The 16,663-nt window shown below is 32.6% G+C and overlaps 1 protein-coding gene across 2 annotated transcripts in view; it reads left to right on the plus strand.

Moving 5' to 3' along the window:
* EEA1 (early endosome antigen 1) overlaps positions 1 to 16,663 on the plus strand; it is a 137,881-nt gene that overhangs the window by 109,713 nt on the left and 11,505 nt on the right. For both annotated transcript variants that reach the window (XM_066257761.1, XM_066257760.1), the window contains exons 17-22: positions 3,359 to 3,514; positions 5,286 to 5,425; positions 8,277 to 8,607; positions 9,676 to 9,777; positions 11,478 to 11,672; positions 15,425 to 15,607. In XM_066257761.1, coding sequence (XP_066113858.1) covers positions 3,359 to 3,514; positions 5,286 to 5,425; positions 8,277 to 8,607; positions 9,676 to 9,777; positions 11,478 to 11,672; positions 15,425 to 15,607 — 1,107 coding nt within the window. The remainder of the gene's footprint in view (positions 1 to 3,358; positions 3,515 to 5,285; positions 5,426 to 8,276; positions 8,608 to 9,675; positions 9,778 to 11,477; positions 11,673 to 15,424; positions 15,608 to 16,663) is intronic.

Here is a 16,663-nt window from a genome sequence, read left to right on the forward strand (position 1 = left end):
TTCATACCATAACCTAATGTTCTGGTAGATAAATTAATTGCAAATGTGTATAAAGATGATATTCAGTTTTATATAATGTTGTGGTTGACTTGTTTATTCCCCTTCATTTCTTACTGAGTTCAGGACCATTTGGAGTGGTAGATGCAGGAGGCAGACAGATGAAGTAAAACTATTATTTTTGGTTTTGATAAGCTCACCTGGAGTGCAGCTATGGTTGGGCTTCTTAATATTTACTTCCTAGCCTAGAAGTTGGTGTGGAGCTGAAATACTTATTCTTAATTGTTGAATTGTTGCTTCATCTCATCAAGTGCCTGTAATTGGGAGAGAGAGGCAGGCTAACTCATCTGTTTTGTAACCATTTGGTCCAAAGCCAGATATATTTACCACTTGGAAGCAGAAAAGATAACATGTATTCCATCTCAGTAATAGGAATTTCTTTTCTGGGGGGGTAGGAGTCAACGAGGCTGGAGGGAATATAGATGTTACCTTTCTAATATTTCTGATAAAGTAATATCCTCCTCCTCTTCCTCCTCCTCCTCCTCTTCTTCTTTCTTTTCTTCTTGCTCCTTTTCCTCCTCTTCCTCTTCTCCCTCTTCCTCTTCTTCCTCTTCTTTTCTTCTTCCTCCTCTTCCTCTTCTTCTTCCTTTCTCTTCTTCCTCTTCTTTATCCTCCTCTTCCTCTACTTCCTCTTCCTCCTCTTCCTCTTCTTCTTCCCCCTTGTCTTCTTTCTACTCTTCTTCTTCCTCCTCTTTTCTTCTTCCTTTTCCTCTCCTCTTCCTCCTCCTTTTTCTTTTTCTTCTTTTAATTGAGAGGCAGAGAGGCAGAGACAGACTCCCACATGTGTCCCATCCCGGCTGGGATCCACCTGGCAATGGGCAAGCCCCCTATAGGAAAATGCTCTGCTCATCTAGGGCTGCTGCTCTGTTACTGAGTCAACTGAGTTACACTCCTCACAAAATTTAGGGGATCAGGGAACGTGCATATACTCCAGTACTTTCAGCCTTTTGTATAGTGCATTTTCAACAATGAAATAAAAGTTGGTTTTGCATCTCATTTGCATAATTGAACAACTTTCTTTTACTTGTTGTTTGCTTTTCTGATGTTTAATAAAAATAATCAAATGCTTCTTTTTTTATTACTTCATATTTATTTTGAAATACCTCCTAATTTTTGTGAGTAGCATATTTTAGTGCCTGAGGTGAGGCCATGTAGCCATCCTCAGCAGCTGGGGCCAACTTGCTCGAAGCAATTGAATCTTGGCTGCAGGAGAGGGAGAGGGAGAGAGAGAGAGAGACAGAAAGGGGAGGGGAAGGTGTGGAGAAGCAGATGGTCACTTCTCCTGTGTGTCCTGACCAGGAATCGAACCCAGAACTTCCACAAGCTGATGCTCTACCACTGAGCCAACTGTCCAGGGCTAAAAATCTTCCTTCTTAGGGGCAAAATCAAAATACTGGTAGATTATTCTTTGTACATTTAAGCATTTTTAAAATTTATATTTTAGCCTGACCAGGGGGTGGCATAGTAGATAGAGCATCGGACTAGGATGCAGAGGACCCAGGTTCGAAACCCCAAGGTTGCTGGCTTGAGCGAGGGCTCATCTGGTTTGAGCAAGGCTCACCAGCTTGAGCCCAAGGTTGCTAGCTTGAGCAAGGAGTCACTCAGTCTGCTGTAGCCCGATGGTCAAGACACATATGAGAAAGTAATCAATAAACAACTAAGGTGTCACAACAAAGAATTGATGCTCCTCATCTCTCTCCTTTCCTGTCTGTCCCTATCTGATCCTCTCTCTGTCTCTCTCTGTCACACACACACACACAAATTTATATTTTACTTGAGAAGTAATATACTGGTTGTTAGTCCAGTTTTTTAAAACAATATTGTAGTATATCAAGTTAACAGCACAACTGTTTTCTATATTGGTCCTAAACTCTACCCCTTAGATGGATTATTGGCTATTAAATTTGATATGTATACTAGACTTCTATAAGCATTGAACAAATTCACACACACACACAGTTATTTTTCTTTTTTGCACATAGATATGTTATTCTGCAACTTACTTTTTACTTACATTATTGCTAAACACATCTGGAAAGTATTCTACAAGCATAAGATCAGTACTAGAAACTGTAATGAAAATAATTTATAAGAATAACCACATAAAAGTTTAAAATTTAGCTGCCAAAAATATTACTAACAAAATTCTAAAGCTAATAGCAAAAGAATAAAATATTTTCTGAAGTATGTCTGAAATATCAATAGCCTTGATATTTAAAACACTTTTACAAAATAAGTGAACTTATAAAAAAAGTGAATGATTAAAACTATATTAGAAATATTCAAGTTCACTAAGAATCAGTTGCAAATTAAGATAACAATGAAATATGCCCTTAATGAGGTAAAATGTGTGTGAATTTAATAATACTTGAAGGGTTAGAGTTAGTGTAGAAAACAAGGCACTTTCATACACTCCTAGTGGCTTGTATATATATTTATATATTAGGCCAATCTTTTGATGGTGGTAGGGAAAGCTGCTTGGCAGTCTATTTCAAGAACCTTAGGATTTTTCATATATTCTTGCTCACTTCTAGTCCTTTAAGGGAATAATTATAGCTTTAAGGATGCTGTTTGTATGTCTGTTAATAAATGCAGAAAGTTTAATAGTAATCTAATACTCTAAAATAGGGCATTTGTATAATAAAACAGCCTGTATCAATGTAATGGAAATCTATGCACTCCAGTTTAATGATATTTTAGAAAATGTAAGTTTCATGGTGCATTGTTATATAACAACAAAAGTGATTACATAAAATAGTAAGTAATGTGAGATCCTATTTTTATTTTGAAAGTACAAATTAAAAAATAGAAACTACCATACAGAAAAGACTTCAAGAAAAGTTATCAAAATGTTAATAGTGATTATCTGTGGGTGGTGGATTTGCTAGTAACTTTTATTTTGTTCTCTCTGTTTATCTAGATATTCCAAATGAATTGAACAAGTATCATAGATGTAATCATATTTTTTAATGTTATTTTAGAAAAGGGTGTCTTGAACATTGAAAACATTTAGTTATAAAAGCATTGTTTTATTATTAGCTTATTATTCTTTTGTATCTCTTGACTTTCTAGAAAAAGTTATCGAACTGTTCTGCATATAAACCTAGTATCTCAGACTATGCACAAGTTCAGGTTTATTATATGGTGGATAAGTTTAACCACTAAATTATTGTTAGACTTACCTGTGATCTTACTCCAAATAGTTTCTGAAATGAAATTAGAGTTTTAATTTTACTTTGACCAAATATTTGTGCACTACAATAAAGTAAACCTTACCGAAGTTTCTTCTCTTTCTCTATAGGAGTTAAATAAGATCACTACTCAGTTGGATCAGGTCACTACAAAGTTGCAAGATAAGCAAGAATATTGCAGTCAGCTGGAAAGTCATTTTAAAGAATATAAAGAGAAACACCTGTCTTTAGAACAGAAAACTGAAGAATTAGAAAGTCAAATTAAGGTTTGTATAAAAGAACTTGATTTAGCTATATTTTTACTGGTGTAGCATTGGCAATTGATGACCTGGATGGAATCAAAGATTTAATGTTTGTAAACAAAGGGGAAGTTGTGATACAAACTTTTAAAAAATTGTAATTTTTTATGTATTAATTTGTAATTCCACCTTTACTTTTAATTTATTCACTAATGGGTGGCTTTTACAAATGACAGTTAATGTGTATATATATATATATAGTGGTTTTACAGTAGTTTATAACTACAATTACAAGGAACTTAACATTTTTTATTGTTGTAAATCTCTTTTGTTCTATCATTTTCATTTTCTTATTCCAGCATAATATTGAAGATAAAAGTAGACTTCTTCCTTTTTTAAACTTTATATGTATATTCTTGGGATTTTGTTTCTAATTTAATAATATATTTACTCTATGGTACCCTACTTCTTACTTTAATACAACTCCAAGGGAAAGTGTTGATTTACCAAAGAGATTGAATTAAGAGAGCATATCAGTCCTTTGTTCTTTAAATTGGAACTAACATGTAAACAAAAACTTCTTTATATATATATATATTTATATTTATATATATATTTATATTTATATTTATATTTATATTTATATTTATATTTATATTTATATTTATATTTATATATATGGATAGATATAGGTATATATAATACCTTTGCAATCAGATGAAGCACTTCTGTATGATTATACAGTTATGTGATGTGTATATGTATATATGTGCATCCATACCAATGTAATATGGAAAATAAATTACATTTACAATTCTGTTTATGGTTTCCTTTCCGTTTTTTTTTTTTTATGGCCAGTGGAAATAGTAATGATAAATTTATGTAATTGTTGAAAAGAACAGAAAAATCTCTAAATTATATTTTACTGAAAAGCAACTAATGAGAATTCTATTTGAGTATCTTTTAAAAATAGATTTTTAGAATCAGTGGTGTCTATTGTACTTGTCAGGTCCCTAATATTTTATAATTATTATTTTATAAAGTATTCCATATGTTTTATATCAATATATTTATTATTATAGAATTCTAATTACATCAAATAGCCAAAAAGGAAAATGTCCAGTAAGAGCCACAGCTACCTTGATTAGCTTATAAAATAGAGTGCAAAATTATTACAACTATAAAAGAAAATGAATTGCTTATAGATAGTTTGATTTTGTAAATTTGTAAAAATATACAGTTATATGTATGTGTATGAATCAGAAACTGCACTGTGAAGAACAATCTTTAGACAAGAGAGTAAAGAAACAATCAGGAGTTTGGCTCTTTATTTAGGGTCAGTAGGTGTTAATGAGAAGGATGACATGCCAACTTCACTTTAGTTTTGAATGTCTATAATTATATCGGTGTTGTTAACTGTGAATACAGAGAATAATATGTATATTTTAAGTGGGCCTGTATATGAACCTTTTACTTATTTTTCTACTTGAATTAATAATTTTTACTCATTATAAATGTAACTATTTTAAATTTATTCTCTTATTCAGATAATTTTAAAAAGTAAAAACTTAGTGACCATCGTGTGTAAAGCCAGATGCTAACTCCTCTGAAAGATGTCCAGATAAATGGCTCTTTTTCTCAGTAATGGCTTAAGAACATATTTTTTATTATAACAAGTATTTTATGGCTATTTTTGTGTGTTATGTCAACACCAATTTGAGTATAAAACAAATATGTTTTAATATTTAAAACAATTTTTGACATTAAAATGGTTCCTGTATTATATTTTTTTTTATAGAAACTAGAAGCTGATTCTCTTGAAATAAAAGCAAGCAAGGAGCAAACTTTGCAGGATCTACAAGAGCAAAGACAGCTGAACACAGATTTAGAGCTTAGAGCTACAGAATTGACTAAACAACTAGAAATGGAGAAAGAAGTGTAAGCTTAATTTACTTAAGGGGGAAGATTATAATAAACTACTAAAATTTTTAAAAATTTTAATTTTGCTACCACAGTGCTTAAAGATTTAGTACTTGTTTGTGTTGATTCTATTTACAGTAGTATTAATGTGAATGGAAAAAGTAAAGCCATCAATCGTATGGTTAAATTTGTTTTCACTAGAAAGGACTGAAAAATTTTTGTCTAGTATACAGTTCTTGTTTCTCTGGGTTAAAGATTGTTTTAATTTGTTTAACCCGTTTGCAAAAATTAATATAAGTTAATAAATAGAGGTGTGTTTAGATATAATCACCCAAAAGCAGTCAGGCTTCTGCTTTGAGTCATTGTACCAAACAGGGAATACTTTCTTTTAAGAAATGATCTATTTTATATTTTAGCTTTATGATGCATTTTGGCAAAATCTATATTTATGAACAAATTTTTAAGCCTTTTTTCTAGCAGCTTTGCTTTACATTTTTTGATGTCTTTTAATGAATAGAAGTTTTAAGTTTTGTTTAATCTATTTTTTCTTTTATGTTTAGAGTTTTGTGTCTTTTCTTAGAAATATTTGCCTGTCCTCAGTATTTATGAAGAATTATCTTTTGTTTTCTTTTAGAAGTTTATTATAGTTTTAGTTTTTACACACATATCTAGGATTTACCTTGAATTTATTTTGTGTGAAGTCTGGGGTAGGCATCCAGAATCACCTTTTCCTCTAAGCATTAAGTTGTTATAGTAACATTTGTTGATAAAAAATTTTCTCTCCCATTGAGTGGCCTTGGTGCCTTTCTCAAAAGTGATTTACCAAATATATGTAGGTATATTTATGGACTGTATTTTGTTCCATGGGTCTGTAGTCTATATGGTATCCTGACACCAGTACCATCCTATGTTCATTTTTGAAGCTTTGTGGTAGATCAAATCTACCACAAATATCAGGTTGTATCAGTCTTCCAACCTAATTTTTTTTCAAGATTGTCTTGACTCTTCTAAATTTATTGCTCTTCTGTATAAATTTTAGTAGTAAGTTGTTCATTTATAAAAGTAAAATTATTAGATTTTGATTAGAATTGTAAACCTGTAGGTTAGTTTTGGAAGAATTAACATTTTAACTTTATTGAGTTTTGTAATCCACAAACATGGCATATCTCTTTATCTATTTAGGTCTTCTTTAATTTCTCTGAGCAACATTTTGTTGTTTTTAAAATATGGATCTTGTACATAGACAGTCATGTTATCTGTAAATAACAACAGTTTAATAAGTTTTAGGTCAAGGTGGTTGATAATGTTTGTTCTAATCTTATGGTCTTGCCAGTTTTTTTCTCTAGTTAGTCTCAGTTTCTGAGAAAAGGGTGTTAAAATTTTCACCTATGATTGTAGATTTATTTATTCCTTCAGGGACTCTTTTCTTAATAAACAGTTTACAGTGACTATGCAAGCTTTTATTTCTGTTTACATTTTTTAACATAATCTTATGATTTTATAATAATTATATATGGAAAACTTTAGCTTAGTAAATAAAATGTCAATTTCTAATTTTATAGTTTCTTTATTTAGACATTTAAAAATCAGTGAAGTACAATATCCTATGAGTGTACTTAACTTTATTTTTTAGAAAGTAAAAGTAAGTTTCTGGGATGAAATTTGGAAGAGTTCAATGTTCTGGTATTGTATTAATACCAAATTTCAAATATTTACATCTTTTAACAGCCTCTCTTTAACATATTGAATTTATAATGATTTTAAAGTGCATTGGAAACAGTATGCATTTAAGAAATACTACTTTGCATCTGGTTTTATTTTTATGTTAATAAAATAGTTGATAATTATGATATGGTTTTTAGTGCATTAATATATATAGTTTCATTTCCTTTATGAAAACAATAACAGTTTTTAGTTTAATTTTCTTAAAGCTGTATCTACAATTTCTCATTATTGTATTGTATTCATTCAGGGGCAGATAACTTATGTTAAGGGACAAATGATAGCAAATCTCTTATGTAAACAGCTAAGTGCTAGGATTAAAGTAAGTCTTTTGTCTTTCCTCTTTGTTTGAAATGAAATATTTTTTTCCTTTTCTTTTTTTTTTTTTAAGTGAGAGGAGGGGAGATAGTGAAACAGACTCCTGCATGTACCCAGACTGGGATCCATCTGGCAACCCTGTCTTGGGATGATTCTCGAATCAACTGAGCTATCCTCAGCGCCCAGAGCTGATGCTCAAACCAGTTGAGCCACTGGCTGTGAGAGGGAAATAGAGAGAGAAGCACATGGTTGCTTCTCATGTGTGCCTTGACTGGGGATTGAACCCGGGAGGCCTGCACGCTGGGAAGATGCTCTGTCCACTGAGCCAAATGGCCAGGGCCTCATTTATTTTTTTTTTTATAATTTTTTTTTCTGGGTTAACCTTAAGTGTTTTGAAGTTTAAGACTTATCAAATACATTATGTATTATATGTTTTCAAGGAAAGAGGCAAAGTGCTCTGGGTGCTTGGGGGATAACACAAATAGTTCTTTGGGATACATGGAAAAGCTTTTCCGGTGTATTGTAGACTGTTACATGCAGTTTTCTTTGGGGATCCATTGCAGTAGATAAGACTGAATTAAGTCAGGAGGCATAGATGGTCTTGGCTTTACCACAAATTTACTGACTCAGGGAAAATCACCATCTGTTAAATTGTCACATTGTATGTTTTAAGGCACTTTTTGGTTGTGTGGTTTTATGACATTAAATTGTGTTTTTTTTTATTTCTTAACTACACAAGAAAGCTTTAAAACTCAATTATTTATTTTGAATGGTCAGTTAGGGACAGTAAGTTATGCATTATTTTTTTAATTGTTTCTTGACTATTTAGAGTATCCAGTACAAAGTTGGACCTACAGAAAAAATCTGAAGCCCTTGAAAATATTAAGCAAATGTTTACCAAGCAAGAGGAAGAAAAAATAGTTCTTAAAAAAGAGATTGAAAATTTAAATGAAGATGCAAAGACGCAGCACAAGGAATTAAATAACAAAATTCAAACAGCAGTAACAGAACTACAAAAAGTGAAGACGGAGAAAGAAACTCTAATGGCAGAGCTTTCTGAAGCAAAAGAGAAATTATCAAAAGTGTTTGATTCCTTGAAGAACTCCAAAAGTGAATTTGAAAAGGAAAATCAGAAAGGGAAGGCTGCTATATTAGATTTGGTTAGTTGTTTACATTTACTTTCTTAGGTAGAAGTGATATTTAATTAAAATGTACTGATTTTTCTGCTTAATTCACTGTTGACTTTATATCCTACACTGAAATGATTGAACTAGTTCTTATGAGGAAAGGAACTGGGTATTGCCTAACCTGAGAAGATACTGGCATGTGAGTGTAATTTTCCAGAGACCCAGGAAATTTTCAGTTGAATAAACAATTTTATGCTTTTGCTAGTATGATGCAAGATTTGGGAGAGACCACTTCAGGTTTATTCTCAGAGACATTTACACACGGAATATAGGTTGATAGTTGAAATGTTACATGTCTGAAAAAGTAAAAACGACTAGAAAGATCTTGATGATTCTTTTAATTCTAGTGTTACAAACTTTCTAATATTTATTGAATATTCTAAAACTCTAGATAATACCATGTCTTAGAGATACAATAAAACCTATATTAACTACAGAGAAAAAAAAGTCTCACAGTTTCAGGAAGTGCTTAAAGGGGAATGTATTCTCAGAAATATTTTAACACAGAGTAATAAGAGTGCAAGTAAAGTCCATTTGAAGAGCAGTTAAAGTGTTTAGTAGTATTAGAAACATATGATATTAGTGTGTTACCTTTATGTTCCTTTCTCTTTGGTAAAAACATATTTTAGCTGTATATCTTCCATCTTAAGTTGTGATTATTTTTTATTGTTTTCATGCTTTCTGTTAAAATTTTTTTGTTTCCATTTTTTGAAGCCTATTAGTCTAGTTTTAAAATTGCATGACAAGTTAATTATAATTAATTTTTGATATAAAAATGTACTAAAATATTGTCTAAATATTACCTAAAATATTTATTGTGACTGTTGGCTGATGATAGAAACTCTAGCCTTTTCCTGTTTCCTCCTTTTGCTGCTATAATATTTGCTTGTTTTTATAATTGAAATGGAAGATTCTGTACTATCTTAAACCACCAATGATTCTAATTTATTTCCTTTTGTGGATCTTACTAAGCTTATAAACCGAAGTTCTTAAACTTTCTACAAATATTTTATGCATAAAGTAGTTATTATTTTTTTTTAGGAAAAAACTTGCAAAGAATTGAAGCATCAATTTCAAGTACAGATGGAAAACACACTTAAGGAACAGAGTGAACTGAAAAAGTCACTTGAAAAAGAGAAAGAGGTAAGATTTTTTTAAATAACAAAATATATAAGGCATAAAAGGTATTTATATTTTAAAAATATTTTCACACTGATGCTTAAGTCAAAGGCAGGTTTATTTCTTTGAAATACAATGAATCATATATACAGAGTTTAAAACTATAATTTATGTTCTACCTATTACTAAAGAGATTTAAGCTAGTTTATAATAAATGGCCCCAAATTGGGGATTATAATTTTATAAAAATGTAAAATTGGGTCAATTAATTATTGAGTTAAATTAGGTAATCTAAATTAAGGAATATTACTATGGTTGGAAAAAAATCTTGATAGGTTTTCCATAGAAATGTCTCTTCAAGGGATCTTTATTTCATGGACATTTATATTAATGGTATATTTAATAATGGTTGAATAACAATCAAGAGAATTTTTTTTCCTTAATTAATGCTTCTGTTGCTCTCTGTCAAAAACAAGCACATAAATAAGTATATAAATGGTTTTAATAAATAGTTGTTATTCTCTGAAAATATGTTCCTAGCAACTAGAGTTCAGGCATGTAGCTTTCTAGAGATCTATCTGACTTGATAAAGCAGCAAAACCTACTCCTGACAAGTGTTTAATACGAAATTATGGTGGTTTAGAGCCCAAGCTCTGAATCCGGATCATTCACAAATATTTACTGACTGTGCATGTATTAGTGATGCTGTCTTGCCTTATTTTAGGCAGATTACTTAATCTCTTTGTACTCCAGTTTCCTCAGCAGTGCAATGGGGCTAATAATAGAATCTGTGTCAGGATTATTGTGAGAAATAAATGGGTTAATATATTTTAAAGTGCTCAGAACACTGACTATAACAAAATAAATGATCAGTGTTAGCTATTATTTTATTATATCTAATCATTGCATAATCAGCATTATTATTACATTACCTGATTCCTATTTTACACAAAAATATTTCCGTTTTTGTCAGAAATTGGTGAAGCATCAGCAGGTAGTACTGAAACTTTTTTTAAAGGTAACTTTGAACACAGTCAAATACTCAAATTATGTTGTTAATAAAAAATACATGAAACATTAAAACATGACTTTGGCTGGAAGAGTATGAGACAGTGGTAGTTCACTTTGACCACAGAGAAACCTCAGTATGACATATATAATTTTGAACAGAAATATATGCTAGTTATTGTAAAAACAAAGTAGTAGCAAAATATGTCCCATTTGTCTAAATGAGGAAACTATTGTATGGTGTAGTTTAGTGTCCTCAGACAGGAACTAAACATGTTTGCCAAAAATGGTTTTAGTTTTTATCATAGTTAATGTGGAGTTATTCTTTATGATTAACCATGGGCAGCAGGCTCAGTTAGCATTTTGAGAATATTTTAGAAAGACAGACATTATAGTAATAAATTGATGTTGATATTCTTATTTTCTATGACACAAAAGAATACTACTCTAGTTCATTTACAAGCTCTATCCAAATACATAATCATAAATTTAAAGGGAGCATTAAGATTAAACAAAGTTGAAGATTAATCAGTTGTGTCATTTAAGTCATTAGCGTTGGTGTGAGAGCTCCACAGAGGCAGGGATTTAGTTTTGGCTTACTGCTGACTACCTGTGGCGCAGACTCAGTAGTTTCTGGTGGTTGGCATGTGGTAGATACTGAGTAGATGTGCGTTTGATGAACAAATGAGTACTCAACAGATTTTCTTTTCTTTTAGACTTCTAATCAGTTGAAGGTGGAACTCAGTTCAGTGCAAGGACAAGTCATACAGGCCCAGAATAATTTAAAACAAAAGGAAAAAGAAGAACAGCAACTTCTGGGGAACATAAATGAGCTAAAGCAATTCACTGAGCAGAAGACAAAGCAAATTGAAGCACTCCAAGGAGAAGTTAAAACTGCTGTTTCACAGAAGGTAGTGATTTGTTTACATTTTATGAGAATAAAAACTATAATTATGATAATATGATAACACAGATGAGTTGCAACAAAGAAAATTTACTTTTATGTTTATTGGGACATGATTCATCTTTCTGAGCTAAATAAAACGTGATTATAGAATTGTTGTAGTGATTGAGATAATGTATTTAAAACATCTAGTACTGTTCCCAGTGCAATATGGGAGCAAAATAGTTGTTGGGTGTACATGGAAGTATAGCAGACTAGTATCATGCAGTGGTGGTCTGTGACAAAGTTATCACTGGTCCACAATGAATAGGAAAACCAAGGATAATGTTTCAATGCATGTAGATGCATATCGGGTATGTGTACACACACATATATAAAATATACACACACTTATATTTTATATGTACATATTTATGTCTAATCATATTTTTATTTACATGTAATTATTACATAATCACACATACATGTACATTTATATATACTCATATGTATATATATAAATATATATATGATTGTTTAGGAATCATTGATAAGTATCCAGCAAGTAGGCTGTAAGTCAACAGTTTCTGTACCCACTTTATTCGAAGCCTTATGTGGGAATACAGATAATATATGGTCCCCCACTTTGAAGTAGCTTATAATCTAATGAGGAAGCAGGTATGTAAAGAAAAAAAACTGCAATCAATAGAGAAGAATTAAACAAGAATTTAAATAGAAATATAAGAAAAATGGAAATTTAGTCAAAATTTTGACTGCCTTTCTAATAGAGCTAGCATTTGAACTGGGCCTTTGAAGATGAGTTTAGTTTTGCAAGATTAATAAAAGATGGACGTCAGGCATTTCAAAGACTGGAAAAATATTAGCAAAGTTTGCAAAACTTTAAAAATGTTATTTAGAACATTAGTTATTGGAGTGCAAGGTAAATGGAGAAGTGAATGGAGATAAGGCGATAAGATTAGAAGACCGATCACAGTAGAAGTTGTACAGTTGTATCCACTTTTAATTTTCAATATTGGAGGACGAAAGGTTTTTAATAAGGGAGAAATGTGATCAGACTTGTTTTAGAGAAAAACATCAGTTTGTGAAAGATAAATTATCAACGACTGACCCTTCTATATTCTCCTTTGGGAGTTTGGGGTTAATGCTATTAAAACAGTGTTCAAACTGTTGGCTTACTCCATTTTTTTTTTTTTTTTTTTTTTGCTTTTTTAAATTTAACCTTTCCACTACTAGAGCAGAAACTAGATTTGGACAACTAGATTTGAGTTCCTCAAAGTCAGAGGGCTGTGTCTTTTCACAAAGGTGATCACTAATTTTTTTTAAAATGAACGAATGAATCAGTCTGTCAGAATAAAGATAAGGAAGTCCCAAATACAAGCCTGAAGAGCTTATGGCCATTGTTGAGACTTCGCAGAGGGCTTAGTAGAGAGCCAAAAAGGTTATGAAAAAGAAAGAACACAAAAGGAAATATATAAATACAGTACAGTCTTCAACATGAAAAAAAGATGTCCATAAACTCATCATAAAAAAATCTAAATTACAGGAAATGAAAGGGAGATGACATAGGGTGTTACCAGAGAGTGTGTGGGGAGACCAACCCCATTTTTCTCTATTGGAAGTTAGCACACCTTCTGCTAGGATGCCTCCTCAATCTCCATCCATCCCCTCTCCTCATTTCCTACTGCCCTGTTTCAATCCAGGATATCTTTTTCTCTTATCTGGGCTATTACAATAGCCTCTTAAAAGATGTTTCAGGCTTTTCCACCTCAAATCTATTTGTCATTCATTTATTCAAGAAATATTACTAAGCACCTATTTTGTGCCATGGCACAATTCTGGGTGTTGGAGATATAGCCAGGAACAGACAAGGAACCTGTTCTCATAGAGCTTACACTTTCTTGGAAGAAACTAAATAGGGTACTGTGAAAGATGGTGATGGGACAGAGTCCTACTAAAAGTTGGGTGATCAGAGAAGCCTCTCTGAAGAGGTTTGATCTGATACGTGAATACAAGAGATATCTATGCAGAGGTCAGGGGAGACAACTAGTGTAAAGACCTTAAGGCTATAACAAGCACGGTATTTTCTAAAAAGAGAAAACCGATGTAGGTTAAGTGGAAGAGAAGAAGAGTAATATAAGATGAGCTCAGAGAAGTAGACAGGGACCAAAACATATACATGCCAATTTGTAGATTATAACAGAGAAGGATGGATTTTATTCTAAGGACAATTAGATTGTAGAATTTTGAGCAGAGAATGGTACAGTCTGACTACAGGGAGATAAGAAGCAAGGAAGGAAGGTATTGAGAAACAGTACATGATGATGGCCTGAACTCAAGTGTTAGAAGTGGATGGTTTGGGAATATGTTTTAGAAGTCGGGTCATCAGGACTCACTGATAGATTAAATGGTATGAGGTTATGGAAAGAGGAATCAAGAATAACTCTAGGTTTGTGAGTTTTGCACTTGGATAAATGACCATGTTTATTGGGGGGAGTAGTAGCTTTTTGATGAGCAGTGTTGCTGTCATTAATTAAGAGTTCTGCTTGAGACAGATACGGTAACTAACAGTCATTCAAGTGGAGATGCTAGGGAAGTACTTGGACATAATGAGCCCAGGGTTTGAGTGAAGAGGTTGAAGTTAGAGATGTAAATTCAGGAGTCAGTTGTAAATAAATGATATTTGAAGCCTAGAGTCCAGTTGAGATCTTTTAGAGAGAGACTGTATATAGACTGAAAGAGGGCCAGGGACAGAAACCTTTGGGCTTTATAATACTGAGAGTTCAATAGAAAAATAGAGGCTAGCAAAAGATTTTAAGAAGGCCTGACTGGTGAGGTAGGAGAACCTAACATATAAGGTGCCTGGAAACCAGATTGAAGAATGTTTCTCAGAGGGACATCATTGGCTATTTCCAGTACTGCTGGGAGGCCAAGTAAGATGTGGACAAAGACATAACTTTTGGATTTTGGAACAAGATGGTTGCTAGCAAACCTCAGTAGCCAAGTGCTTATTTTCATATTGTGCATGCGTGTATTTTGATTATGTAATAATTTGTACGTAGCTTCTGAATCTTCTGAATCTTCTTGACTAAAGAAAAGTTTAGAATTTAGAGAAGTTAGACCTTTGGAAGATTTTCATTTTCTGCCTTCATGTTAATAAAGATGACCTGTAGAATTTCCTAAATTATTTTTTTAATTTCAGGGAGAAAGAAAATAATAATTTCAACACAGTAATGGCTTTTTAATTTCTTTCCTGTAGAAATTTCCTTTAGTTTAACTTTAAGCTATATCATCTTCTACAGCCTCTAGCACTGCATCTTCCATCAGAATGTGGTTGTTACCCTCCGTCTCCTGAGACCTTGATACTTAGGACTTCCCAGTGAAATGCTTTTTTCTCTATTTAATTGCTTTTTCATTTTTTTGGTTTTGAAATTGGGACTTGCTGGATTTGTAATTCTTTAACTTTGTTACTATAAGGTAAGTATGTTACTCATTTTTGTTGTTTTTTTAGTTATTAGGGTGACCTGGACATTATGCTAAGTGAAGTAAGCCAATCAAAGAAAAACAAATACCTGTATGTGGAATCTAACAAACAAAATGAACTAACAAGCAAAATATGTTACTCATTACTAAAGTAGAAGAATTATCGGGCATGAATGTAGTTCAATTTGTTCTTAGGAAACTTCTTAGTTGCGTGGGTTTTTATATTTGTAACTGGCTTTTGGTATGCATACGGTTTTAAATAACTGTTGTATGTTTCAGACAGAACTTGAGAATAAATTACAGCAGCAGTCAATGCAAGCAGCACAGGAACTTGCAGCAGAGAAGGAGAAAATATCAGTGTTACAAAGCACCTATGAAAAATGTCAGGAAGATTTAAAACAGCTTCAGTCTGATTTCTATGGGAAGGAATCTGAACTTCTTGCCACAAGGCAAGACCTTAAGGTATAGTAAGCTATATTATATCATAAAAACTTAGTAAGTTGTTTATAGATATTCATTAAATGATTGATTTCAACCCACATGGGCAAAGATATGTTAATATTTGTGGAATATTATGCTTGTTAATTATTTTGGGGGTAACATGCATTTTAAAAATGAAATTATTTTTTCCTGGCTGGTTGGCTCAGTGGTAGAGCATCAGCCAGGTGTGTGAATGTAACAGGTTTGATTCCCAGTCAGGGCACACAGGAGAAGCGCCCATCTGATTCTCCACTCCTTCCCCTCTTGCTTCTCTCTCTCTCTCTCTCTCTCTGTCTCTTCCCTTCCTGCAGCGATGGCTTGATTGGAGTGAGTTGACCCCTAGCACTGAGGATGGCTGCATGGCCTCTGCCTCAGGTGCTAAGAAGAGCTTGATTGCTGAACACCAGAGCAACACCCCAGATGGGCAGAGCATTGCTCCTAGTGGACTTGCTGGGTGGACCTCAGGGCGGGGGCACATGCGAGAGTCTGTCTCCGCTTTCCCTCCTCTCACTAAATAGAAAAATATCAGAATCAAATTGTGAAGGATCTTATATGTTTAGCAAAGATGATTGTACTTCATATTTGGGGGGAAATGAAGAGTCTAAACAGAGGAGTGAAGTGAAGAAAACAGTACTTTAGGGCAACTTAACCTGGCAGTGGTTAACAGACAGCTCGGATTGGACCTGGCGTAAATTAGTGTTAGGGAGATTAGTTAAGAGGCTATCTCCCTTTTTTCCTCCATTTATTCCAATAATCAAGGTGTAAGTTGAGTAGAACTAGAATTAAGGTTAAAAGGGGTAGAACAGAAGAAATTATGAGAGAGACAAGTTGAAACAGAGGGCTGAGCACATAGAGGTGCAAGGAGTCAGTGGTGACTAGTAATTTGACACAGAAATGGGAAATTGGGTAAAAGAATTTTCATAGCACTAACAGATAGAATTATATATATGTAACATATTTGTATATATTTAAGTTCAAAAAGTTGTTATAAGAAAAAAATAGCTTCTGAAACATAGAAAGTGTCTTATTTGCTATGCT

The sequence above is a fragment of the Saccopteryx bilineata genome, chromosome 2, assembly GCF_036850765.1.
Source record: "Saccopteryx bilineata isolate mSacBil1 chromosome 2, mSacBil1_pri_phased_curated, whole genome shotgun sequence".
Classification (NCBI taxonomy): Eukaryota; Metazoa; Chordata; class Mammalia; order Chiroptera; family Emballonuridae; genus Saccopteryx; species Saccopteryx bilineata.